At 41.3% G+C, this 27182-nt stretch overlaps 3 protein-coding genes across 3 annotated transcripts; 1 reads left to right on the forward strand and 2 right to left on the reverse strand.

The window, feature by feature from the left end:
- Positions 1-18637: 18637 nt before the first annotated feature.
- On the forward strand, positions 18638-19888 carry LOC128707339 (V-type proton ATPase subunit S1). Its single transcript, XM_053802291.1, has 2 exons — positions 18638-18741; positions 18823-19888. The coding sequence occupies exons 1-2, from the start codon at positions 18638-18640 to the stop codon at positions 19886-19888; spliced, it is 1170 nt and encodes a 389-aa protein (XP_053658266.1).
- An 819-nt stretch (positions 19889-20707) lies between these two features.
- Positions 20708-22547, reverse strand: LOC128707338 (carboxypeptidase N subunit 2-like). The gene is made up of 2 exons (XM_053802289.1): positions 22528-22547; positions 20708-22424 (listed from the first exon to the last, which is right to left on the reverse strand). Exons 1-2 carry the CDS (start codon positions 22545-22547, stop codon positions 20708-20710), a joined length of 1737 nt encoding a protein of 578 aa, XP_053658264.1.
- Positions 22548-23589: 1042 nt separating this feature from the next.
- LOC128708839 (chaoptin-like) lies at positions 23590-25207 on the reverse strand. The gene is made up of 2 exons (XM_053803819.1): positions 25194-25207; positions 23590-25120 (listed from the first exon to the last, which is right to left on the reverse strand). The coding sequence occupies exons 1-2, from the start codon at positions 25205-25207 to the stop codon at positions 23590-23592; spliced, it is 1545 nt and encodes a 514-aa protein (XP_053659794.1).
- Between the last annotated feature and the right edge of the window lie 1975 nt (positions 25208-27182).

Raw genomic sequence — 27182 nt, forward strand, 5'->3', positions numbered from 1 at the left:
GGTCCGGATAGGATTTTGGTCCAGTCCGTTCGTGTGAAGACCGGCACCGCTACCATCATGCCACCGGACCGCCCCTTACTAGAACAGAATTATGAATATGACAATTCGACAGGACCAGTCAATTTAATGTTGGAACTTGTTGGCAACTGTTACTATTATTTTTATTATATATAATAAGATTAGTATTGTTATTAATTACTCTAAACAAGTAAATGTGTTTGGTACTGAAACCCGCATAATTTAATCACCCACAGTCCTACAGACCTACAGTTCTAACATCATAATGGTAAACGTACAAAAGCGTTAATTTCGTTTTAAGTTTTACCCCGTAAACATTGCATCAGTCTGGTATCCGTAAATTTACTAATACCTTTTAAACTTGTAAATATTTAGGTTTCACAAAATGAGTTTTTGCTTCATTAGCTTGTTTTTTATAATCTTTTTTAATAAATATATAATAGTAAGACGTGGGGTTCCCTTTTGATAAGGCGTGGGGACGTGACCAGCCCTCCGGAGTCATTGCAATGAAGCAAGTCTAATTTACTGTACGACAGTGAGTTCGTCGTACTAACTCAGTTCTAAAGCTCGTCCCCGTAGCGGCTTCTCATTTGTCCTTCTACACATGTGGTGTCAAAAATCCTTCTAAATATCTTCCTCTCGAACGCGGCTAACAGGGTTTTGTCAATTTTGGGCGAAGTTCATGTCTGACAGGCGTTGTGAGTACTGGAACTATATAAGTCCTATACAGTCGCAACTTCGTTCATCGCGACAGGTGCTTTGAGTCATATTATTGTTTTGTCATGCAAATTAAAATTCCACACATTCTGTAGATTCATATCGAAAAATAGACCAATTTATTCCTTCTCTAAGAAATTATATCTGTTTTAAAATGCTTGCACCCATCAAGATGGATGGTTGGTCGTTGTAGTGTAAAGCTTCTTAAAATTTCATCCTAACACATTACTACGCTGATCCATTTGCTTTAAGACACTTCTATATGTCTTCTGTATGTAAAGTTCCGTCACCCTTTATATGAGACGCTTCAAGATATATTCACATTCAGTAATAATCACATACTCACTCTCACTCGCCTCATAAACACACTTGCCACGACATTTGCCTTTATGACAGGAGCCCGACGGAAACCGGTACGGAACAATGCAAAAGATTTTATTAGACTTAATTAAGCTCATGGTGTAATAAATGGACTTGTTTTTATCCTTCACGCCCAAGTGTTTCATCGTTCCATCCAGAGGTGTGCCTTCTACCTACGGCTCGCGTTCGACACTCAGCATAATCGTCTGGCAGAGGTTGAGTGAAATGGTTGCTACGCCTTTTTGCCCTCGGAAGTGCTCTCGAGAAGTCGCATTGTAATTCGCACGCAGCCAAAGATGTGTTTGTGTGTGGGTCTGTGTGCAAGGAAAGCTTTGCTCGAAACAAACGGCACCTTCACCGGATGGGCAACGGCACCCTATGTGTTACGGTGAGCCGATGGACCATTAGACAATAACGAACGGTACAGCAAAGACATCAGCATCTTTGGTGTAATGCTTGTCTTCCACTTCATTACTAACGGGTAGACTTTCTGTTGTTTTGCTGCCGTCTGGAACGCGTGTTCATGTTCAAGAAGCTTAACTACATGCAACACACTACACCCAAAGCCGGGCGAGATATTAAAGGGGCCGCGAACGGGACACGCTTTGAAGTGACAATTACTCGCTGTAGCAGTGTTAAAATGGCATTTAAAACGCCCGTTTTGGCATCTTGTTCAACGAAAGATTGCAAAGCAAAAGGATCCACACGGATCCATACGGATGGCACGCAGTCTGCTTGAAGGTTCAGCATTAGAACACCTCTGCATGATGGTTGTTTCCCACCAAATGCATAAGGATAACAGCTACTTCGGCGTAGCGTCAAATAAGAGGGAAAAGTTTTCCCCGTCGTCTTATAAAGAAACACGAATCCAGCAAGCAAATGTTTAATTTTGTTATCATGTTTCGGTATGTTGCTTTTGCACTTTACACTTCATCACCCGACAAACACGAAGTACCGAACAATTTTGCACGGTATGTTTTCAGCAACATTAGCAAAAGCTGCTATCAGTAGTGTGAATGCAAAAACCTTTAGAGTATTATTTTGTGTAGCCAAAGCAAAAACATACTCAAAATTACCAGCTGTCACATGCTACTCTCATAGACTTTGTTCCAAACCATTTACCAGAACGATAAAGTACAGCTTTCCTAATTCGATTTTAGCATATCACTGTAAATTTGGCTTATGACAATGCGCAGGTTCCATTTAGTAGGATTAGGCTAACGGTCAAGTCGCTCCTATGAGTTAACGGATGCCTACTCGGATCCTTGGATATTTTACAATTAACAAAGCTCAACATTCCTGCTACACGTTTCTCTCGACTCTGGTCGATTTAGGATTTTGATGAATTCCATGTCAGTATATAAGTACTCTGAATTCTGTTCGAATGATGAGATGAGATGTTCGAAAAAGAAAATTTCCTCAAGAGATGTTTCTTTAAATTGTAATTCACCTATCCTATGATCAATGCTAGCGTTGGTGAAGAATGTCGATACAAAGTGATCATAACCCTCACTCTGCTTTGACTCTTGCTCTCTCTCTCACTCTTGATTATTCTATTTTTCTCTCTCTCATACAATATCCTTCTTTTCCTCTCTTTTTCTCTTTCTCTCTGTATGTAGCTAGTTGAATGTCCTAGTCATCAGCACTGCTGCACATCTCAACTTCATTCTCATTACGTTTAGGTTAAGCTGATCGTTCTTATCCATTACTCGATTTCATCCGACAAGTTATATTTACAATCGAAGTTATATTTACCTTTTTTATCTTTTCCACTAATTATCAACTGTGCAGTGCCACATTTGAAGAAAAAAAGTAATGTTTCTAGAGCAAATATTTCTTCACGATGTGTGAATTAATTATAAGAATCTCAAAAACGATCATAATGATCAACAAATTGTAAAAACATGATTGGGACTCCTACTGCTTTCAATATTTTGCATAACTGATGATGAATGTGAAAAACAAAACTCTTTGGAAAACATAGGAAAAACCGTTCATTTTAATGTGTATCAGGCATTACAGCATTGAATGCTGTACAAATATAGCACAATGTGTAATGTAAGGGCACTCTTGGTGGTCATTGCATACCGGCTAAAGCGAACAATTTCCCTTCTGCTTGTTTCCACTTCATATGTCATTAGGAACAACAAAAATAACTTCTCGAAAATCACAATACGAGATGCATCTTCGTTATTTCTTCTACGTTTTTCATGTTTTTTTTTCTCTTCGGTACTACTTGTATACAGAGGAAATAGCATTCAGCCAGGCCAGTTTGTCAAGCACATGCACTTGACATGGTCCGCTAACTATTGCCAGAGAGATGTAACCGATTTTGTTTTTCACAGATACCATGAGCACTGAATTCGTTCTCCTTTCGGCACTTGAACTCTGGAATGATAGTGGATAAGTGCACTTCGATGGAACAAAAGAAACTCAAAGCTCTGTTGTTATTTGGTTGAGGTCACTGTCATTACTATTCTCACGTGATGTAACTATGAAAGAGAAATGTATATGAAATTTATTCCAGTTTTTAAGCAGCTGATTTTAAAACCGTAAATAGACAACTCTTTGCGTAGGCAGAGCATTTTTTGATTTTCAACAAAATAGTATTGAAATGGATTTGGGGCTGGGGTTGAAAATCTTATAAAATATTGAATATAAAAGTACAAACTCTATTTAAACTGAATCTTTATAAAAATAAACTAACTCAGCAAAACTGTGTAAATTTCGACAGATATGCTATTAAAACAATTAGCTGAAGCATGCTTGTTTTCCATTACAAAGAAGTGGAACAAAACGGATTACACGTGCAATCTGCAAAAATGCAGCAAAAGCAAGTGCCACTGCACATTTGCACAAAACCTTTCTTGCCGAAGCCGAAACTCGCTAGAGCGTGGTGATCAAAATTACACCATCCGGGGCAGAATTTACATCCGCCGTGTGCAACATCCACACGTACACTTGCATCCAGCGCCGGACACACGAATTTGCAGCGGCGAGCTAATTACGCGATGCGATGCAGAAATCAGTTCCTCCATAATTCACCAACGCCCGGAAGGCTCATGCTACATTACCTCCGATAAGGAAAATGGATGAATGAGCTCCCCGTCCCAGGCAGCCCGTCGAGCCACACAATTTTTCCACCAACTTCCATTCCCCTCTGCCTTGGTGGAATGTATCCGCGTTCCTGACATGACCAAGTGTGGTGCAATTATCAAGGTCGTACCAAGCGGCTTACAACGTGTGTTCCCGGGCGGGCTTCGACTACGACCATGGAAAGGGTAATGTAGTGCTCGGGGTTTGCTAAATTATAGATGTCGAGAGCCGATTGGAATGCAAACATTTTAATCAAATATGAAATATATGACGGGCTTTTGGTGCTTTTCCTGCATGTTTGTGGTACAGTTCAATGTGTCAAACTCGGGGGCCGGGCCGGTTCCTGTTGTGTGAAGCTTACTGAGGTAATCGCTTCCCGACAGGTTGGCTCACGAGTGAAATTAATATGCTCGTGCTACTGGATGGGGCACGTTGCTATTTGCAAGTGTCTGGTGGGTAATGTGTCTATTTCTAGGCACGTACACGGTGCTGTATCAAACAAATTCATTGTCTCATTAATGGTGTTGCAAGCAACACACAATTGAATCATCGTACGTATGGCGCTGCTATTTAGTATTTAACAGAGCGCTTTGAATATTTGCAAATAAATATCTGGCAAAGTTTAGTGTAAAGCACTTGCTGCATACTGTCTTAAGGGTTTAATTAATCTACCGTTACATCGAGAACTATATCCATTAAAGGGGCGATATACTGTGCACATATTCTAAAAAATCAAATTTGAACAATTTTCCTGCATTTCCTTGCATTTTAAGATCTCATAAATATAGTGTGCACTACCATGCTAACTCATTTCCATGCCAAAATGCATATTGTGCATCGCTCAATCTCGTTTTTTCCCAAAACGGTGCTATGCAAATTGTTTCTCGAATTAATCTGAACTAATTGACTTAATATTGTCATCAATAATGTTTGATAGGATTTCATACAACTCCTAAAGAGCTAAATTTTCTTCATTAAATGTACTTATGGTATAGGCAACCACCAAATAGTGTTCTGTCAAATTGCTTTATTATCTTTGTATGTATGCATTTTCTTCATTGGTTGATTTAAGTAGTTTCTTTCAATATATATTTATTTTCTGAAGATATTACCTGCTGATATACACTTTAAAGAATGTCGTATAGAAACGGCATTTTGGGAGTTTTATTCACATTATTAAGTAATCTTTAACATGTATGCTATCCAAAGAAAACACTATACATTCAGTACATAAGGATGTTTTTTTTTATGTTTTAAATTTCAGAAAGGCATGGCATTAAAATAATGACGACCTTCCTACTAATAGAACATACGTATCTCAACGGTTATCAAATTGATTTTTTAATTTTCCTGTTTTATTTCTACATTATCTTGACCCTTGTCTTCCAGTTATACACTCATTGCAAAATAAATACGAAGATCAAGCTTGGAAAGCAATTCGTACAACAGCAACTTTCCTTTTTGAATGCTGTCCACATTTCTCTTGCATCACCACTTTAAGCAGTGGATGTGTAGTTGTAGCTTCGAAACATATTGCCCCAAAACATGTTAAACTAACTATTCTCCACTGCACAGCAGCGATGCTTTCGCCCTTAACGCCACCTTGCCCGCTCGCATCAGCTTACCACCGCTAATCTACTTGGTGGAAAGAAAAATGAATGATCGAACTTACTATCATGCCTGTTTCGATATTAATTGGATGTGGGAATACATTTTATGAATTATAAATTACATTTTCCTTATACCACCCCGTGCAACCCGGTTTTTCCCGCTTATAGATTGAGCTTCATGTATATTTCGCTCTCTTTTTCTCGCGCTTTCTCTCTTCTTTCACTCATTTCGTTATCAGGCATGTGATCCGGTCACTCGGAATGGACTCATCCATCTCATCAGGTGCACGTATCTTTTGGGCACACCGGCAACTGGCAATGCTGCAGGGACCTGTACCGGGTTTTCCCGGTGTTTCCCGGTATCTTCTCCGGTTTGCCCATTACCATCGCTTTCGGGGAAATCGCAACAGCAACGAAACCTCGTAGTGCCCGTCGAACATGCCCGGGTGGTTGTTCTTAGGATGATGAAAGAAAACATTCCAGCCCAACAAGATGGCAAGGGCGAGAATAGGAAGTTAGATCAATCTCAAAAAGACGGTCGAACGGTCGCCGGCAGCACATAATGCTCATAATGAAATGTTCACTTTCTACCTGATTTATTTATACCATTCTGATTTGTTTCTTTTCTCAGCCAAGTTTCCAATACACCCGGAGACGATGGTAAGGGGTTTGATTAGAGCGCTAGTGGGAAATAACATTAATCTACTTATCGATATTTCCCCTGCTTTGAATTATTTCATTTACTAGCCAATGAAGAGGAAAATATACAGGGAGAACCTTGTTCGTATCGCTCAAACTACCGGAGTACTTTAGTAGATAGTTAAGAAATCCGGTATGTTGCAGGCTAAATAGTATTTGTTACATATTTTCTACAAATACTAAACACGTTCTTTATTTCCATTTCGCGCATTTCATAAAAATAAACGCGATTTCATTATGACACTGTCGGATGAATTTTCAAAAACTACCTCAAGGGAATCGCAACGAGTAAGCCAAAAACTCGTTTACATAGAAGTTCCACCGTCCTCTGTGGTGGCTTCACAAAGCTAAAGAAACTCCAAAGGTAACCCTCCGAAAACACGAGCAAAAAAATGTGCATAATTTGTCATCCTCGAATTGGGTACGGGTCGAAAGAAGGCAAACCTTTTGTAGCAATGGTCACACGCAAGATGCAGAAGAAGTAGAAATGAAACACCGGGCAGGATATGATTAAAAAGATATGACCCATCATGCATATCAAATAATTTTTCGTGGAAAAGTTTAGGCTGGCAAGTGGCGTTTCAACTCACCGTGAGGAATAAAACCTAAAAAAAAATCCAAGACACCGCGGTCCTACCTGTGGAAACGACCCGGGTGACGTATCAACCAGGACGTGACATCAAAATTAATGCCATTGAGATATTTGTCTTAGAAAATGTGTACCACCGTCCACGCGTTTGGCGATGCAACGTTTCATACTTTATTTTCCATTTGTTCTCGGTGTCGAATACTGATGTCAGCAATTGTCATTAAAATTATTTATAATGTGATTTAGTGTTGCTAATAGTGACGCTATTAACATTGCTAAATGACTCTCTCTTTCCCGCTCTTTTTCGTTACCGAATCAATCATTTGCAATATGCGATTAATAGCCACCATTCATGGTGCATATCTCCTGGGAAAGGTTTCAAATATTTATTATAATTATTATAGCAAGGAAATCTCGTTACTAGTTACTCGCTCTTTAACTAGATAGAACAGAAAAAATATGGCACTAAATGAGCATATTTAGGTTTTCGATCGGTTAATTTACACGGTTTCTATTCCCACAAGATTACGGCCCGATAACGATCGGCCCTATAATGGTGTGCACATTCATTATGATGAATTGCAAACGACAAACTTCGTTGTAACGCACGCGCCCACATGTGACTGTGTGAATTTCCTTTTGTGTTACCATGCGAACCATACACAAACGGTACGGCCACAGTCACAATTAAACTAAATTGCTTTCGTGAGCAACCAATCAATTTTCAGCACAGAATAGAATCCACGAATCTGTCGGATTAACTATCGCAATTTAGAGATAGTGAATGATGGGACCCGCGCCAAAATGGCAGGTAGCGACTGAGAGCTGACCAGGGGCTGATGGGCGACATATTCTTGTCCTCAAGCGAGCAAAGCCAACCAATGACGACAGGTGGTATGCGATAAATCCTGCTTTTGTCAACGACGTAAACGTTTGTTTACGCTTGTTTCGCACCTTTCGATTCGCTTGTGTTGGTCTGTTGGTAGAATTTCGGTTCGGTAATGTGTATTGGAAGAGTTACGAGCGACAAAACGCACCGAACGCACCGAGAGTAATCGGTGTTGAAATGTTACACACACATATGCACGGAAGAACTCGATCCTTGTCATGCTGTCATTGGATGCTACTCATCTAATAGAAAGCAGTGCTCATTTGCAGGATGCTTGCAATACCTCAAATGACTAACTTAAATTAGCATCCGGCGATTTACGATGTGCTGGAGAAGGATGTTGGTGGGTAGAATGTTATCGTACAGAAACCCATTCAAATTGAGCATAATGGACTTAGGCATGCAGAATAAGATGGAATGTGTTATTAATATTTGTTATTTGTTGATAAATGCAATGGACTTCTTGTAGTCCCTTTGAAATGTGTTTGTATTTGTGTGTTTGTGTGTAACAATCCCAAACTGTGTTAAATTTGTGACACATAACTAAAAACGCATCCAAGGAATCGTAAACAAACGACCAAAACGACGATGGAACGATCTAGCATGTAGCGATCTTACCAAATCGTACAAGTCGAGTGTGATATGATTTGAAATTATCTGCCCAATTACATTTTCACCGACAAATTTTTATAAAAAGTCATCTAAAGTAGAATTTTCTTAAATAGTGCTTGACGTAACTATATCGCCTTTTATTTTTTGACTAGTTCTAGACTAATGAGGCAACCGGGATGAGGGATGAGATCTTTGAGAACTAAAGACTTGTGGCGGATCCTACAGACTCAATTGAAGAGATATCGGGTAAAAATAAAAATATCCAAAATTATAACGATATAACTTTCGATTTGCGAAGTTACGAAGTGCATTTTCAGCTATTTAATTTTTAAACTATTTTTCATGTTTTTTGATAATCTGTTTTTTTATTATTTTTTTATAAGAATTCATTATTAGTGAACAATCAAATTACAAAAACAGCGAGTTTATAAATTTGTTTTATTGCGTAGTTCTTGTGCATTACTTATACACACGTGGATTGGATTTTGTTCAGAATGTTTCAAAACTGCTCGAAGTTAGAACAAATTTAAAAAAAATCTTTCGAATCGACATCAACATTGTTTTATTTAGATTATTTTACACACTTTATGACCAACCGAAGAAAATGTGAAAATTATTTATTCATTTTTAGACTATTACGTCTATTTGACATACTCTAAGTCGTGTGTGGGCTAAATAGTATACAATATGCACAAGGCATATTCCCTCTTTGGTTTTCTGCCTTATCCAAGGGATGTTCGGTCGGTAAATTTAAAAATTTTAAGTTTTTTAAGAATATGTACAAGTCAAGCAAAAAGCAATTTTATATATTTCATGTCTTTGTAAAACACAGCTATTTTCTATCCAATCGACGTAGGCAATCAGTTTGAAAACAAAAACAAAAAGGTTTTTCATGTTATGTAGCTCTCTGTACAGTTTGTTAAACACAGTAAACCCATCCAACGCATGATTTTAGCTTCAAACATGAAAGCTGAAAGACTGATTAATTTTGTTTGTTATACATTGACACTTTTCCACTCCAACGATCGCGTTGTAACAAGTTCTAGTTGATTTTGAACTATGCAAAAGCGAGAGCTTTCGTTCTAATTTTATATCTCTACCGACTTCAAACAACCCATCAGCACAAAGAACCTTCACAGAAGAAGCGCATTAGCCGGAAAAATATCACTCCCAATTCGTCATTCGAGTTTTGATCCACATGAGGTCACTAATTAGAGCCACCCCGTAAACAAGGGACAAAAGCAAGCAAGAGAGAGATGGAGTGAAAGAGAGAAACTAAAGCACACAGATATCATGCACAAGTGCTTTCAGCTGCGAAAGCTGCCAAATTGCTTTTCCAAAATGCACCGAACCGATTGCAGGACAAAGGAAGGAGCGAAAAGAAAAACAACTAAATCGAATTAAGTCAAACACAAAGCCGCACCCATCTGCGCACCGTCCAAGCGCTTCGGTCGCTCTCGGTATAATTTAAATAATCGTATCCAAAAGTAAATAGAGCTGTTCCTGCACAAGAAATTCAATCCCTGTGCATCAGTCAGTACGGGGCAGTTGGAAACATTGGTACTGTGAGGATTGCGAGAAATATAAAAAACGACCACCGGCCCTCCACCCTTATGTCGTCCGAAACGCTTTGGCAGTCATCCTTTCGGGCCAGGATAATCACCGGAAGCACTAATAGGACACGTTCGTTGTCATTGCTCGATTCTTTCCTGTCCACCTACCAACCGAGGTTTTGTCGTTTTTCGCATACCTTTCTGATAGCAGTTGCTTCCTGTGTTTAGTCTCGCACGTCCATGGTGGCCGTTTGGTTGGCATTAGTTGCTTAATTCAATGGCGAAATTAAATCTAACGACCAAACCACGATGGATGCGATGACAAATGCGGCGACTTGCAAATTACGAAAATGGGCCAACATTCTTTCGAAGGTTAAAATGTTAAAAATATTTAATTCAGTTCCTTAAGTTTGTTCCAAAAACTCTTCTAGAGTTTGTTCAAGAATTTAATATACTTTTAGAAACAAAAAATATGTTGGTGAACAGCTTTAAAGATTTATCATATAAATATCCATTACATTGATATTTTCGATCTTTTTCATTAATGAAGCTTTGAAACATTAATAGTTATCAAAACTATAATAGTTGTTAGCATAACTAGATATAGTAAGATATTAATATTCCACACTTCCTCAACAGCAGTACGCTTCTGAACAACTGTGTACTATGCAAGCGTTGGTCGGATCTTACCATGAACAGAGCAAAGAAATATGCAAAAAAGGTGGTTATTATATTTGCAGCTCTAACGTTACGCTGCCAACATTCATCTGTGGCTAGTTTGGCAAAAGTCCCATGTGCTTCATTCGGTGTGCAAATATGCTCGAAAAACCATTCGTGGAAGAACTTCCTTGGCAGCGCATTCTACGCCGGTACCGGTCGTATTTGCCCCAAGACCAAGAAGACCAATGTACCTTTCTGAATTCCGGTAGAAATGGTTTACAAATTAATATCAAAGTCATAAAAAATAATAGATACCAAACCGGATTAAGATACCTTATGTTGTTGTTTAAATTTGCTTAATTTTAAACGATTTTAAAAAAATAATTTAATTAATAATGAAAACATCTAAAAGCAAAGTAACCAAGACGATTTACCAAAATTAAACTATTTTGAATATGTTTTTAGTTTTAAACATCATTATTATTTTGACAGCAATCAAAAGACAAAATTATCGTACTAATCGTAATAATTTACGAGACTTAGGATTACATTAAAAAAATACTGCAATAAGTTTAATTCCAACCAAACCAAACAAAAAAAAAATTAAATAAATCCAAAGGTTGGTGCTTTATTTTGCCTGTCCCTGTATCTGTATCAGCAAACACTCAAAAACACGTAAACACGAATTGTATAGGAAGGAAATGGAAATATTTTACACCATTATCATTATCAGAAAACCACTTTATTATGAAGATGCTATCGATACCGCTTAAAAAAGTCAGGTTGGTAGCTATATTTCCTGCCATTAAGCTATCGTATGTAAGGGCTTTGGTTAATTACATCGTGCAATGGCAATGGCGACCACAATTTCATATTTAAAATTTCATAATTATGTCTTTTGGTTTGTTGGTTATTACAACTTTAATTCATTTTTCAAATATCATTTTTTTGTTCTAAAATGTTTGAACCAAAAGTTGTGTTTAACGCTCCACAAACACTCGATATCAAACCGCTGTAAGACGAAAGGTTTGCTGGAAGTGGTAAGTGCTAATTATTATTAATGATACCGTACCACACATGGACACGTTTGAGATTAAAACACTGAGCTCATGGTAAACCTTTTCCAAAACACTGTTTGTCTATTAATGGGTACGATCGAAGCGTACACAATTTTCCTGCACCGCTTTACCGCAAGGCATTGAAGGTTCGTCCATCCTTCATCCCACCCAGTGAACTATCGGTAAGACACCGTGGTCGACCAAGACCTTTGCCACGGGCAAACGGGGTTGATATGAAGTAAACTTCGCCACAATTGGTCCAGCACCACCGTCCGGTCATGTAATCCCGTGCTGCGATTCTTCCTTAGCGTGTGACAAAATGATGAATTTATGCATCAGCTTGTGGCCACCGTAATATTACTATTACTATCCCTACGAAACCCCAACCCAAATGAGAGCAGGGCAGGCCACAGTAAAACAGTGACGCTCCAGGGATGGCTTCATGAAAAAGGCGGATGAATAAATTTGTCCCAATCAGGACGTCCGGTGCAAAAAGGGATTATGGACTAGAATGGTGGCTTGCGGTTTCTAATTTTCCACACTTTTCACACAATTTTACAGTCTGACCGTGATCGAACCGAGTTCGGAGATCACCATCAGCGCAAGCATATGTGATGGAAATTCAATAGCCCATCGTAAGCTTCTTAGCAAACAGTGGTGTTAAAGGGGTGAGCATGATAGCATTAAGCATCCGTGCACTGTGGCGTTTGCAACGGATTTAGCACCATTGATGGTCTGTAAAGATGCATGTCATAAAAAAAGGAAATTATATTGTAACTCTTATTAAAAAATTCTTAAATATTCATCTCACTAGACCTTCGATTTGCTGTTTCTGGTAGTTCTTCGCATTTTTTACCTTGGCCTGGGTATTTAGTAGTGTTCATGATATTTTTTTTCGATGTGGTTCGTTCGGTAAAACACGTCTGTAACATAAAATTTCCTTTTCAGTTTTTCAGAAACTGTGTTAAGCTAAAAGTTGCTACTACGGAGTTCTGACATTCTAAGAGTACAAAACATACAGTGGTTCTTCTAACATAGATTGACAAGCAAGTTTTACGCTTACGAAACACTAAGAATAAGAAACACTTTGATTGATTTGAAAATTGTGAAGATAGTCGTACAGAATGGCTATTCTTTAAAAAATACTACACAAAAGGTTATGATCAAGTTTACTACCGCAGGCAAGATCATCTATTCAGTAATTCAGTAGTATGGTGTGTACTACTCATATAAACAGAACTCTGTTTATATATAGCTTATATATAGACAGAATTCTACATCTCTCATATAACTGGTGTTGGAACTATGAGATTTCTAATTATATGCCCATAGTGTTTAGGTTTTCTATCTTGGCAAAAAAAAAAGGTTACATTTCATCTTCCAAAGCTTGTTAGTTATTAATTGATTTACCAAAAATACATTATATAGGAAAGGTAGTCTTACTCATCTCCTGCAATCCTTCCATAGTAAAATGTGTAGTGTTAACTTGGAGAGAAGTCACTTGGATATCATGTCCTCTTTCTACGACAGCTTAAATTCAACCATCTATTCATCCTCCTTATCTACTGACCTCCGATATACAATATATTTACCAATCAGACGTGCAATATCTTTAACCACGTGCTCGTAGAAGACAACTATTAGAAGACAAAATTAGTTTGAATTTAGAAAATTCAAATCAGATCAGTCACAACATGCAACATCTCAGTATCTTCCCACTTTTTACAAATCAAACCAAACTTAAAAGTATAGAAAACAGCTATGATATTAAATGAACCATATAATACAGCTCCACCTACCAATCAAACTCATCTATTGACATGTTTAATCAGAATTCACTATAAGAAGTTTGCAAACTTGCCGTGCACCGTATCCCAACCGGCATCAGCGATGGAATGCACAAGATAAGCAAAACTCTGTCACACCGGAAGTAGGACGCGGTAATTCGATTAAATGAGCTATCTAACCGTAAACTGATAGATATCTGCATGTCTCCTAGTGCTTGCGCCAAGCACACCTTCCTACCTCGAAGGTGCGTACCACTAATGTGCAGATGTGCAGCGTAGCGAACGGAAACACTACCCAAGTGCTTTGTGGTTCCGTTTTTCACTGACATATCATCGCCAATAATTGAACGCTGATAAGATAACTAAATTGAACCGTCACAGCTAACAAGCGCTATATTAGATTTATTATTATGCTCATCAGTCGCACAGACTGGCCGTGTTACCGTCGGTTTGGCATCGGTGCACCATGACATAGATCGTGCCAACGGGTTTATCGTTGAGTAGCAGAGTTTCGGACAGCAACTAGCCTTCCTTTGTCGTGTGCAGCACAAGCGTATTCTTAGGTGTTCTTCCCGGTATTGTTTTTGTTTTGTTTTTGGTAGGAAAATTGGAATCAGTCAAGCGACATATGAGCTACATAATCGACATGAAAAGAGTTAAGAATTAAGCCTCGATTTGATTAGCAGCATGGCACTAATTCTATCAGTGGTGCAAGTTAGAGTTGAATCTTATCGTTACTTCAACATCAAATTGTAGAACAATTAGAAACCAAATAAATGCTTCGGCATCTAAATCCACCAATGGCTCTATACGAATGAACGAGTCGCGACAAACTTTCGTTGTTTCTTTTACTCCCTCGTTGGTGCATCCGTGCGCATCCGGGTGCAATCGTCAAAACTGCAGCGAAAGCGAAACATTCAGCAGCGCAGTCAAACTAAGGATGAAGTGTAAAATTCAATTGAAAAGCCAAGAATGGAAATAAAACTCCCACAACTAGGTTATCGAGAGCAAGTGGCATTGAAAATGAAGCAACACAAAACAACAACACACGTATATCGGAAGAAGAGACGAAAGCACCCAAAACTGTCATCCTACGGTGTGGCTGCATCCGATTGGCTTATTTAAACTTTCATTTCCGCCCGAATGGCATGCAATAAGCTGCTTTAAGGATTGGGCACGGTCTCGTGCACGGTACTAAGTGCTCGAATCTCGGTACCATCTCAGATGGTTTCCACTGATACTGCTCTCACGCAAGAAAGCATATAAAATAGCACTTGTGTAGATAGGCCAGGTAAGGGAAAGGTAAAGATGTGTATTATGAATACAAAAGTTTTATTTTAGGAGAATCCAATGAAACCAATCTTTTGAATTAAAGATTCATCGTTTCATAACAAAAAAAAAACAATGCACTAAGCTCAAGTGGTAAACACATGAAAAATTCGTTGCATCATAAGCCATTTATTGCATGTACAGATTCATTGGTTACCGTTGATAAGTTAGTTAGTTTTTTTACGACGGGACTAAGAGTCACTTCCCCAATGTTACAATATGAACGTCAACTTTCAAAGCTTGAAGCTTAAGTTTTCATCGGTCTGCGTACTTGCTGTAGAATGTTGTTCTCTATTTTACATAGAAAATATAAGAGCACTTCAGTAACCTGCGCATGAAAAGATTTGCTTTTTGCTGCTTGCTTTTCATCTCTTCTTCTGCAGCTCGTCGGTTTGCTTACATTTATTGACAACAACTATATTGCCTCTGCCCTAAACTGTCTTTAATTCACTTTGTGCCTTTAATAAACAAATGCGATTTGTTCCTGCTCGCGCGTCACGCTTAGTGAAATAAAGTAGGGTACAATTTTTCAACCTCACTGATGTATGGTATGATTTAAATACGGTTCACAAATCATTGTTCCATTGTTCCGCCGATTACAGTATCACATTTTGTCCACCTCACAAGAGCATTCGGCAGTCGGTCATTTACCTTCAAAGTCAGCAGTCGTTAGAAAAATAAAAACCGCATCTCGGTGTTTAACCGCATCTATTATATCCTTCTGTCGAGCAAACCGCGAACGAATTGTTAATAAGGTAAACGCTATCCTTGTGTTGCTTAAAAGCCCATTAGGATTATTAATATACGTCCTTTTGCAAGTAACCACTCGACAGTCAATGAATTACAATCAAGACTGTCGCATGGCATGAGACATTCGGGGCGATGTTTCACTTCATTCCGGAATAATTGGGGAGATTTCGAGAGTTTTTTTTTTGTTTTGTTTTGGCTTGCTGATTTGTTTCTTCCTTCGCGTCGGTGAAGTGCTGCTTAAAAATGTGATTATCTTTATGAAATCTGTAGCGAACAGCCAATCTGCATCTAAATGATTATGAATGGCCAAAACATAGCTCAAGGTACAGCGCGATATTTAACGATTTCTTAGTAAAGCAAAGTCCCACGAGCTATTGCGGCATCGCGCTGAAAGCGCTTTGAGCAGAATGGAATCAGATCAATCGGGGTTAACAGGCTGATAATGCTGCATCAGTTTTGGCGGTACAACGTTTCTTATGTGCTTGCCGTGAATGCTTTCATTTTCTTGGACGTAAATATGCTTTTAGAACCCCAGTGCAATCCACCTCAGATAAGGCAACATTTAGGGAAAGTGATGCGATTGAATTTGATATTGTTTTTGACCGTTTACTTTTGCCTATGTTACTTATGTATACAGACGTATACTTATGTTTCTTTTACTCTTTTATTAATGAAGTCAATTTTTATTAATTAAATCATGTAACATTATGTATTGTTAGTTTTCTAGGTCAGTTGATCCGTTGTGGCTGCTCGACGAGACAAGACTGCACATCTACGACATCTAGAAGTTGCTCCCGTTGATTATCTTTCCCACGGTACCAAATTGCGTGGTGACATTCCTCGATCATCAGCTGGCGCTCGGAAGTCGCGTGGACACAAGACCAGGCATTAATTCGTCTTGCTCACCAGCGGCATTGCTTGGATCTCCATTAGCATAGTTGATAAATCCGTAAGGACGTGCCGTGCTTTTGTGTTTCTCGATAGCCATATCCACGATCCCTCCAATCTCAGGTCTGAACCGGAGTGCCCGCAGTTATCATTTACACCAGATTTCTTGATCGTATTCAACAACACAGCGTTCTGACGAGCCGTCACGATCGAGGCTAGATTTTCTTCGTTATCTATGCACTGCTGCCACGCTAAGATGAATGTTACTTCGGTGTTCTGGACACTGTTCCGCAGCGCATTTATGGTGAGTAGAGCCATGGCTGCAAATAAAACAATAATAACAGCGTTCAAATCTGCCTTCATTCTGTGGAAATACAGTTAAACTTCACTCGCAAATTACGATGCGTCGAAAAGCGATTCTACGTTTTTAATAGCTAACCTGTACAGACTATGACACTTGAATCAACTTAGGAAGGGGAGTATAAAAGCCACCTAAACTGTAAAGATTTACACCAGTTCGAGTTAGAAAGATCTTCCTGAAACTACAGTGAAAACCATGAAGTACAAGAGTTTGTGTTTAGCGTTGTTTGTGTTTTAAGCACACGGTTAGTTTGGTAAATAGTGTGCAGTGTTTTACTAACACTAATTGATACTATTTAATCTTGATATTCAATGAACCTCTATTCTGTACAAGGTATAAGGAGTATAAGGCAGATGCAGCACGCAGTTCTATCTCTTAGATCAACTAGGCGCCTGATCATCAACTTGGTGTCTTTTGACAGCTTCTAGCATTGCAGCTAACAGCATTCTACAGAGCTTCGAAACTCTGCAAAAGTTCCTACCGGGATTGACCGACATTCAATCACGGTCGCCGGACAGTAAAATTATTGAAATTATTTGTTGAAAAGTAAGCCAAATCTCCAGAATGTCCAGTAATGTTTGCGTAGATGAGAGAATAATCTGCACGAAGCTTCAGCTAGAGCAAAAGCCAGAATTTGTCAATTTTAATCATGCGAAACATGCGATATGCAACTGGTCTCTGACGTAATGGTTTAGCCCAGAATCTTGTGTTTGCCTTGCCAAGTTAGCGTACACAGTGCTGCATATTTTGATCGTAAGTGCGTGAAATCGTAAACGCATTTGCCTTTATCTGACTATTTGCTAACTTTCCGAACCCAAAATTATAACAATTGTTTACAATGTGTTCATTTACTTAGGCAACATTAACATTAATTTCGTGAAAATGTATTGTTTTTGCATTACGGCCAGACTGTATTGCTTATTGCCGGTGTTGACTTAATTTATGGTACAAGTCACATTAGTTTGGAGATTTTTCCTTTCCATTTCATTCAGATTCTATGACATGAGGCCGTCATCGATGCAATGTACACGCGGCTACACAACGCTCATTTCATTAAGATTTCATTTTATAAATTGTGTTTGTACAGTAAAGTACTCCTGAAAAATGCCAAAAGCCGAATTAAGTTTGAAATGATTGCTTTACATGGTATTGAGGAATTTTTAAAATATTGTAAATGGTAAATTATTTTTCCAACCGAAATCCATAATTTCGTGTGAAATAATTCAGTGAAATATTTCAATACAAATTTGACACATTTCATTTGACAGTAGTGTTTCAAATGGATTATTTGACAGCAGCGAGTACCAATATCAAGCTACGAGTACACGAAAGCATTTATGGTAGCTTTTTATTGTGTATTTTGTGTTTGCTTAAATTTATATGTTCTATCTTCGTATCGTTTAAAAAATAGGATTTATCCGAATCATATTTAGATTTTAGACGAAATGTAAGATTTACAACAGTCGTTGCAGATCAAACTGAACGGTGATCTGAATCATATGTTGAATACCGTTTAGACGCACCTTAACATTAATATGTGTCACGAGATCAATTTTCGTAAACAGTCAGGTGATAGAAGCAGCGAAAGAAGATAATTTCATTCCTTGATCATTCCGAGCATTATCCGTCTTCCAAAACACCCGTCGCTTTGTTCGGATAAGATGGCCAAGTTAGGGGTTTCTGTGGCACTGTTTCTAGCATTTGCCGTTTTCGGCAGTGCTCGTGCTTCTTCCAATGTTCCCGTCTTTGTCTGGGGCAAACCATCGTAAGTATTTTGGCCATTAGGTTGTGCCAACAACATTCGATGGATTTCATTGTTAACTTTGATTTTACTTCGTGATTCCAGTGTTACGTATGTTCCGGCCCTCAGCCGCTATTCAAGCTCGGAGTTCGCAGCATTGGTGGAGGCTCAAATAGATGAACAAACTTTCACGGTCGTGTTTGCGGAAGAACGGCTTTCGGCGGAAGATCTCAGCCAGTGCAAGCTGAAGACGCAAACTTGCTTCAAGAATCTGCAGAAGTTGGAACGTAAGTCGTATCTTCCGAGTGTTGAGGAACCACTCAGTGTGCTGGAGGGTTCAAACGCCCAGAGTGTTCAGCTGCTCTCCGATGGATCGCTCAGCGAACGCATCGTACCTCAGGCGGGTGGAATTGTGGTGGTAAATCTGTCAGGTGGTGATTTTGCGTCACATGATGCCATCATCGATGCACTGTACACGCGTCTACACAACGCTCACCCCAACATTGTGGCCATCTACACCGCTAAAACACCATCGTTCAGCTACTCCAGCTTGGTGCGTAAGACTCGCCAAACCGAACCGGAACCAGCACCAGCAAAGGAGGTATTGACGGCTGATGGATTCCTGATGGTGTACGAAGAGTTCAAGTTTGGTCAAGCCGATGCTGAAGAGCTGACGTCTGCTAAACTGGTTCAAGCTGCTAAAATTGAAAACACCACCACCGATGCAATACAAATTCGTCTGACCGGAGCAGGTGCACAGGTGGATCTGTTCTTCCTGTTGACCCAAGGTTCGTGGGAAATCACGGGCGTGTGGTTCGAAAATCAGGAGTACTACCTGCGCCACCGGGTCCACGTTAACCAACACTTCTCGTACAGCTGCAATGAGTGGGAATACTATTCGCTCGATTTGCAGAAGAAAATTGTCTTCCAGGAAGTCCAGCTGCAACCATTCTGGCCGAATGCGGAGGGTGAAGCCGTGCCAACCAACCGGTTCGGTGACGCATGGTACTGCGTTGGTTTTACCAGCGGTGGCATCCTGTCCGGACTGTTCCTAATTCTTATTTTCATCATTATCGGCTCCTACGGTATCACCTGGATGATGGATATCCGCACGATGGATCGTTTCGATGATCCGAAGGGAAAAACAATTACGGTGAATGCCGCTGAATAGAGCACACCAGCGTAATTGGTTGTGCATTGGTACGCAGCTTCCGTAGTAGTACATCCGTTTGGGCGGTGGCCTGTTTTTGTGCCTACAACGTTTGAACTTGGAATGATACAGAAATGAAATACAAAACCCATTCCGATTAGAGCACTATAACTTGCCTGTTTTATTGGGTAACTTACCGAAAAGTTCTTGGTTGGAGTTATGCAATTATAAATTAAAATACAACGTATTATTAAACGTTGAAATAATAGACTGTCTAAAATTAATCTATTGAAATAATTGTCTACGATCTTATTTTCATTTGTACCCTACTGAATAAACAAACCTTTCACATCCACTACTACCAATACTTTTAAAAAGATTCCTTTTATGATATTTGTAATTAAAGAACACACTTTTATCAAGGAAATCATCATATACCGTAGCTTTATTGATATGTTAACAATCATTAAAAAATGTACCGATGAGAATTAACGAGCGTAGTAGTTTTCCAAGTTGTTTCGAATTGAAGTACCGTATTGCGCCGGAGAGATAGATCATTAATTAATAAGGAATCAAGCATACATCCATCGGGAAACAAGCTTTTACATGATCCGTTACGGTGATCGGAGGAACCAAACATTGAAATCTTGCATTCGTCTCTTATGATCCGTAACGAATTGCCCGTGTTCTATGCGAATGAAGCCGTATTAATTTGTCGGAAGCTTATCGCGCAGAGATGCAGACGCATCAAAACAAAACAGAAACTGAAGGCGAATTTTACTGCTCTGAACGATCGCATACGTAAACTCTCTCCACACCATCCACACCAAGCACACGCTTTTACATTAGTCGCACAGAATCGGTCGTTTCGACGGGCGTAAGTCGACGTACATCGAACCGTCGTTGACGCACATAGTACCCGAGCACTACCAGGCACACTACACCGAACACGGAGAAGGTATACACTAACACCTGGAATGTGATGTATAGTGGCGATGATCCCACCACTGGCTGCTGGTCGGCGGGAGTAACGTCAGCCGCGGATGACATACTGCCAACAGTGTTCATTCTAACGGCAACCGTTGGTTCTGCAACGGAATTCTCCATAGACGCGGTGGTTGTTTTGAACGTCGTAGACATTTGGATTGGTTTCTCCGTTTCCTTCGCCGTTGTAACGGGGCTCTGGGAGGTTGTAGGATAAAATTCCGCAATTTCCTGATCGAGTATATCACTAACGTTTTCCGAGGAGTAGTCACTGTACTCCGGCGACGCTTTGGTGGATGTTTCCGAATTCGCGGAACACAATTCGACGAAAAGGGAGGAGAAGATGAAGGAGTGCGAAAGTCCTTGCATGTCTGCCTGCAGCTTGTAGCGATGCATTTGGTACAATACGCGCTGCATGTACGTCGAGTTCCAGCCATTGCCGCAGATTTCCAGCACGCGCAGTACGGGTAGGTATTCACGCAGTTCGATAAAGTTGATCACCTTTATGCGATTGTACGCCACAATCAGTGACTCGAGCTCGCTCATGGAGGAGAACATTCGGAAATCGAGCTCCGTCAGATTGTTGAAGGACAGATCTAGCAGCGACATCGCGGTGAGATTGGCGAACGTGCTTTCGCCTATTTGGATGCTTGTGTTGCTCAGCAGCATTTCTTGCAGTTTTTCCAAAGAGCCAAAGACACTGTCCGGTCGCAGAGGGTTGTTGCTGAGGCTTAGCTTGGTCAGGTTGGTCATGCGCGTAATTGGCCGTACATCCGTGATAGCGTTATCGGTGAGTACCAGATCGGTAATATTGCGCCCGGTACCCATTATCGCTTCAATGCGGTTCTGATTCGCCTGCACAAACTTCACATGATCATCGATATACAGGCTCGTCAGCGTGTTGTTGCGCAGGAACAGCAACAGCACCTTTAAGTCAGGAAAATAAAACGTTTTCAACCGATTGTGCGATAGATCGAGCCGGATGAGTTGCTCTATGTTGTCGAAAACCCCGACCGGGAGCTCTGCGAGTAAGTTGTTGTTCAGCGCGATCGTTCGCAACATCGGTGAAGAGCTAAACAGCTTCGCTGGCAGCTGAGTGATGCGATTGCCCGACAGTGCCACACGGACAAGACTCTTCAGACCGTCGAAGGTGTTCGGTGCGATGCTTGACAAATTGTTCGAAATCAGATCAAGTATCTCTAACGCGTACATGCCGCGGAAGGTGTAGTCCTCGAGCGTTCTGATATCGTTGCCACGGATGTCCAGCTTGATCAACGTCGGCAGCTTCTCGAATGCTCCCGGTTTGATGTGCTGAAGCGATCCTTGAAAAATCTCGATCGAGCTCAGATTGGTGTACGATCCGAGAATATCGACCGGAAGCGTCGTTTCATTGTAGCGCAACATCAGCATATCTTTGATGTTCGTGATGTTCGCGATGCAGTACTTCTCGGGCGTGCTCATTACGGAATTGTTCGCGTTGATTAAAACGCAGCTACTTGGATGGCATATGCACAGCACTGCATCCGTCGTCTCGTATGAAACGAGAGCATTCAGGGCCATGCCCACGAGTAGGCTGATGCACAGGAAAGTAAGAAAAGAGAGAAAAAAAAATACAAGATCACGTTCAAGCACAGTAAGTGCGCTGCATTTGTACGATGGCTCGTATGGACACTTACCCTGCGAAGCTGAACTTCATCATTCAAAACCGCCTAATGAACCACACCGGATTACTGTTCGCGATTGACTGACGAAGATCTCCGGGCACGGATCGACATTGAATCGCGTCAACAAAAAGGGGGGCATTTGGTTTGTGTGCGGTCGTTATCACCAGGACGTAAACGATTTCTCAGCAGAACGTACATGGCAGCATCGATTGTCAATTCTGTCTTCGTTCCACTGCGTTTGCGTTTTCTGATAAGAAATCGTTTTCGTTCCGCCGGATCGGCTTTAGCCCGTTCGCTGGCACCGCTCTATCGTCGTGTTTGTGATGCTCGCAGCATCCTGTGCCTATGGCGAATAATTCACAAACGGTTCGGTATTTTGATATTGTTTATGTTGATCGACATGAAAGCTGGGGTTTTTTTTGCTTAAATCGAAGATGTAGTTTATTTCTTCCTTGATCCTGTGTTGTTCGTGTGCTCTATTTGTCAAAGGGGACTTTTCGCAGGATGGTTAAAGTTCATGTAAATACACATAGCCTATCAAAAGGTCGTTTCGTAAATTAGCATCGATAAACACATGCCATGGGAATCACCACATTTTTTGCAAACTGTTTTCGTTTATGTTCCTCTTCCTATCAAATAGTCTATCAGCAAGCGTATTTATAATTTAGACGAGTACAACATGTATTACTTACGCATGTCTGTGTGGTGTGGTTGGTCTATTGATTATACAATTACTGAAGCGGCCATGCTTTCAAAACTTTCCCATGACTCACGGACGCCGTGTTCCTACAACAACAAAGCATAGCAGCAACTCACCAATTGTTGCCACTTAGACCTGACACTGATAACGTGGTTCGGTATGAAGCACGTAGAATATGTAAATTGTTTGTCTTACTGTTATCATCCAGAAAGTGATTCCTAAATCCTTGCGAACAGTTATAACTTCGCTTCTACTAACTAACAACACTGCGCACCTTTAACCATTGCTTTCATCACTATCGCGTCTATGCGGCAAAACGGACATGTATGTATGCTATCGGAATAGAATAATCACTCCGCAAGCGAGGGAATCTACTAGCCGTTCAAATCACACGACACTAAACTCTCGTGCGAAACAGACGATCTTCGTTGGATGCGTTCCTTAAAAACGGGAAAGTATCGGCTATCGACGAACACTTTGCCCAGCAGACCGCAGACCATGCACAGCAGCAGGGCAATGACGACATACTCGGCCGTCTTATCACCACCGTGGCCATGCCCATCCCTAGACCGATCGTCATCACCCAGCTCGTGGTCGGTGTCGTTGCCGAACGATGGCGTTACCTTTAGCGGGCACTTTGACTCATCAAACAGATAGTCGCTGCGTATGTACGGTTGGATGTCATGCTTCTTCAGGTCGTCGATCGCGATCGAGAGCGAGGTAGAGTTCCACGGCAGGTCGTAGATGCCGAGCGATTTCAGGTTCGGAAAGTTGCGCTTGATTGAACCGATCGAGATGTTAGCGATCGGGTTGCCGCTTACCATTAGCCGCTCCAGTAGCCGCTGTGACGTTAAGTTTTCCAGATCGATCCTCTTCAGATTGTTGTACGAAATGTCCAAGAAGCGCAACTTCCGCAAATCGTGCAGCGTCTTAAAGTTGAGGCTAATGTTGGTACACTCGATGTTCAGTGCAGTGATCTGCTTGAGGTGCAGGAAATCGACACCTTTCTGCTGCAGATTGTACGAAACGTCCAGCGAGCGCAGGGTGTCGGCACACCGAATCAGAAAGTCGAATCCCTGCACACGGTTGTGGGCTAGATAAAGCTTCTCCAGACTACAGTTGCGGCCGATGGTGACGGTGTCGATGGCATTGTGGGATGCGTGGAATTCGCTACAGTTCCCGTTCACGTGCACGGTGGTTAAGTTGTTGTACTTCAGGTTCACCTTCCGCACGCTAATCTCCGTCCAGGACATGTCGACCAGCTGGTTGTAGGACGCATCAAGGTACGTCAGCGCAACGGCACCGTCCGGCGGGAACCAACTGTCGAAGCTGAGCAGCAGCAACCGGTTGTGGTTGAGATCGAGCGTCTTGAGCTTCCGGAGCTTGTGGAACACGCCGCTCGGCAGCCTGGTTAGATTGTTGTAGGACAGATTCAGTTCCTCTAGCTCCCCGAGAAACTCGAACGCATCATGCTTTATCTCGGCGATACGATTGTGGTGAAACAGCAGGTACTGGAGCTTGGGTGTTTTGGGAAACATGTGCGAATCCAGCAGCGTGATGTTCGTTCCGGTAATTTCAATATGGCTCAGCTTGTTACAGTCGACGAAGCTGTTCGGATCGATCTCACGGTAGAACAGGCTGTTCAGCACGATGAAGCTCTCGAGATTTGGCAGCGAGGCGAACATTTTCGTCGGCACACCGATTATCTTCTTGTTGCTGATACTCATCTTCGTAATGAAGCTCCAGTTGAATTTAATGTCGGTGTTGGACGTTTCGAACACATCGTCAAAGTCGATAAACTCGCAGTGCGCAGGCTTTTCGCCTTCGTGCTCGAAGCACACGTCCACAAAATCATTATCCTCGGCAAATGCTACCGATAGCACCGCCCAAACTATCGCCAATACCCTGCAATAAGCAGCAAGTAGGTTCGTTACGGAACGCAGGAATCGCACTTCATCACTTGCTTTCAATAACTTACCAGTACCGAAACATGACGCGCTCGCATGCGTTACCGTTGTCCAAAACGACGTAATATGTACTGATGATGGTTCTCAGCTCGGGATAAGCAAACCGTATTGGGTGAGCAGGAATTTCTAGCCGCGCTTAACAAATCATGCGCGTCCGTAACGCAGGCCACGCCGTTGCTTCCGTACCGATCGTATGCCACCGCGTTACGGAATGCATCGACGGCCGGGCATTGTGACCGGTGGGGACACAATATACTTAAAACCTTAATTGAAGAAGATTGGTACACCGACGTGCATTTCGGGAGAGTGATCTTAAAGTCGCAGTATCCGCGATCGGTTCAGGAGAACCGACGCGTCTACGGCGAACCGTCTCAGGCGAACGTAGCGGTCACCCGCCGTAGTAAATCAACCCGTTGAGCGAAAGTATGATACGATTTCATGAATACGTACACATGTGTGCAGAGGATGAATGAGAAACAGATCGGCATGAGATAGGAAGAACGGCGCACTTTATCAACGCTGGAAGATATTTCCGGTACAAGAGTACGAGATCTGGACAGATACCAGAGCGAACGTTAGCTCGCGCTGCTGCTTGGGCGCAAAAGCGCCTGCAATGTATGCAATCTTGTGTTTGGTACGGTGAGTTGACTTCAGGTTCCTAAGGTTTATGCTATTCAACATTTCACGCACGTTCCTTATCACCGTTTCGAAATGAAACGGTTTATATCGTTCAACAGTTTATCTCTTAACCATCCATTCGTGTTCGTATGTTCTTCAATCAATCACGAAGCGAATCATTTAATCAACAGTGTACAGCGAATGTGAGCTAGCCTTCGGGTTCGGGTGGTTCGTTTCTCACGCACAGCTAGATCGTAGGCGAATGATCGTGATGCTGTCGGAATTTCTACTTCCGGTCTGTGAATGAATCTTTGGCCGCGCAAGACGTGGGCCGTACAAGAATGGAGGAAGATGCAGATGTGGAGGGACGCAGTCATGGTCGGGCAGAAACACCGACACCGACCGACGAATGCTGGCTGCCCGCAGTGAGTCGAATTTATCGATATTTAGTGTCAGATTTATGCGTTCAATCTTGTGGCACCGTGTGTGGCTTCGGATGTCTTGTTTCGATTCGTTGTGCTGTGCTGGCAGCAGTGCAGGGTTCCCTACTTCCAGTTCGTCCCGTTACTGCACAGCTACAGTTGGTTGGGTGAACAGGGAACTCGAGCATTGAATGAAGCGATTGACACAACCAATGCATACTGCCACGGTGTCTCCGATCGAGATGAATGAAATCAAATTTATAAATCTTTGCCATTAGCAAGATGATGTGTGTGTGAAGCTGCCTCCATTGCATTATGTGAGGTCCACAGGCACTTGTACACGTTTCGGAGCAATTATTCTGGTTTTTTGTGTTGTGACTTTATGGAAATTAACAAGATATGTTGATAGGAAATTAGGGCATTTCCATAATCTATAGTTTCGAATTATTAAAAAATAAAAGTTGATTACAACATTATTTACTGGGCAACCACTGCGAGTGAAGATCAATTGTTCTAAAAGGAAGCGAAATGGTAATTTCAAACTATGACCCCATTTGGAGTTGATTTGGTGCATGTTGCCCATATCCCATGGATGGCATTTACCATGAAATTTGAGCGCATTAACGTCGTGCAAAAAATGTGCAACCAACATCACCCGACGGGTCATGGCAGGAGTTCACGTGCCTGCGCCACACCAGTTTGAACCACTTCATTTCGCCGAACTGATGATTAACAGCAGAAATAACCTTTAAAAGGGGCCATTATTGGCGCCCCGATCAGTTTTGGGCGGCATTTTATGCTGGCGGAGCATACAGCCGTACCCGTGCTTGACCCCATGTTCGGTGACAGACGCGCACTGTGCTGACAGTAGCGCATACGATTCGCCGGTCTACCGAACCACCAACAACCACCGGCGAGCGTTGAGATTAATAAATCAAATAAAACACCGCTTGGCAAGAG

This window comes from Anopheles marshallii, chromosome 2 (assembly GCF_943734725.1).
Source record: "Anopheles marshallii chromosome 2, idAnoMarsDA_429_01, whole genome shotgun sequence".
Taxonomy (NCBI): domain Eukaryota; kingdom Metazoa; phylum Arthropoda; class Insecta; order Diptera; family Culicidae; genus Anopheles; species Anopheles marshallii.

Bases quoted from the DNA above. Each gene is read 5' to 3' on its own strand.
- LOC128707339 (XM_053802291.1), top strand. From the start codon at position 18,638: ATGGCCAAGTTAGGGGTTTCTGTGGCACTGTTTCTAGCATTTGCCGTT. The intron at 18,742-18,822 runs GTAAGTATTTTG...TCGTGATTCCAG, and splicing joins TTTGTCTGGGGCAAACCATC to TGTTACGTATGTTCCGGCCC.
- LOC128707338 (XM_053802289.1), bottom strand. From the start codon at position 22,547: ATGAAGTTCAGCTTCGCAGG. The intron at 22,425-22,527 runs GTAAGTGTCCAT...CCTGTGCATCAG, and splicing joins ATGAAGTTCAGCTTCGCAGG to CCTACTCGTGGGCATGGCCC.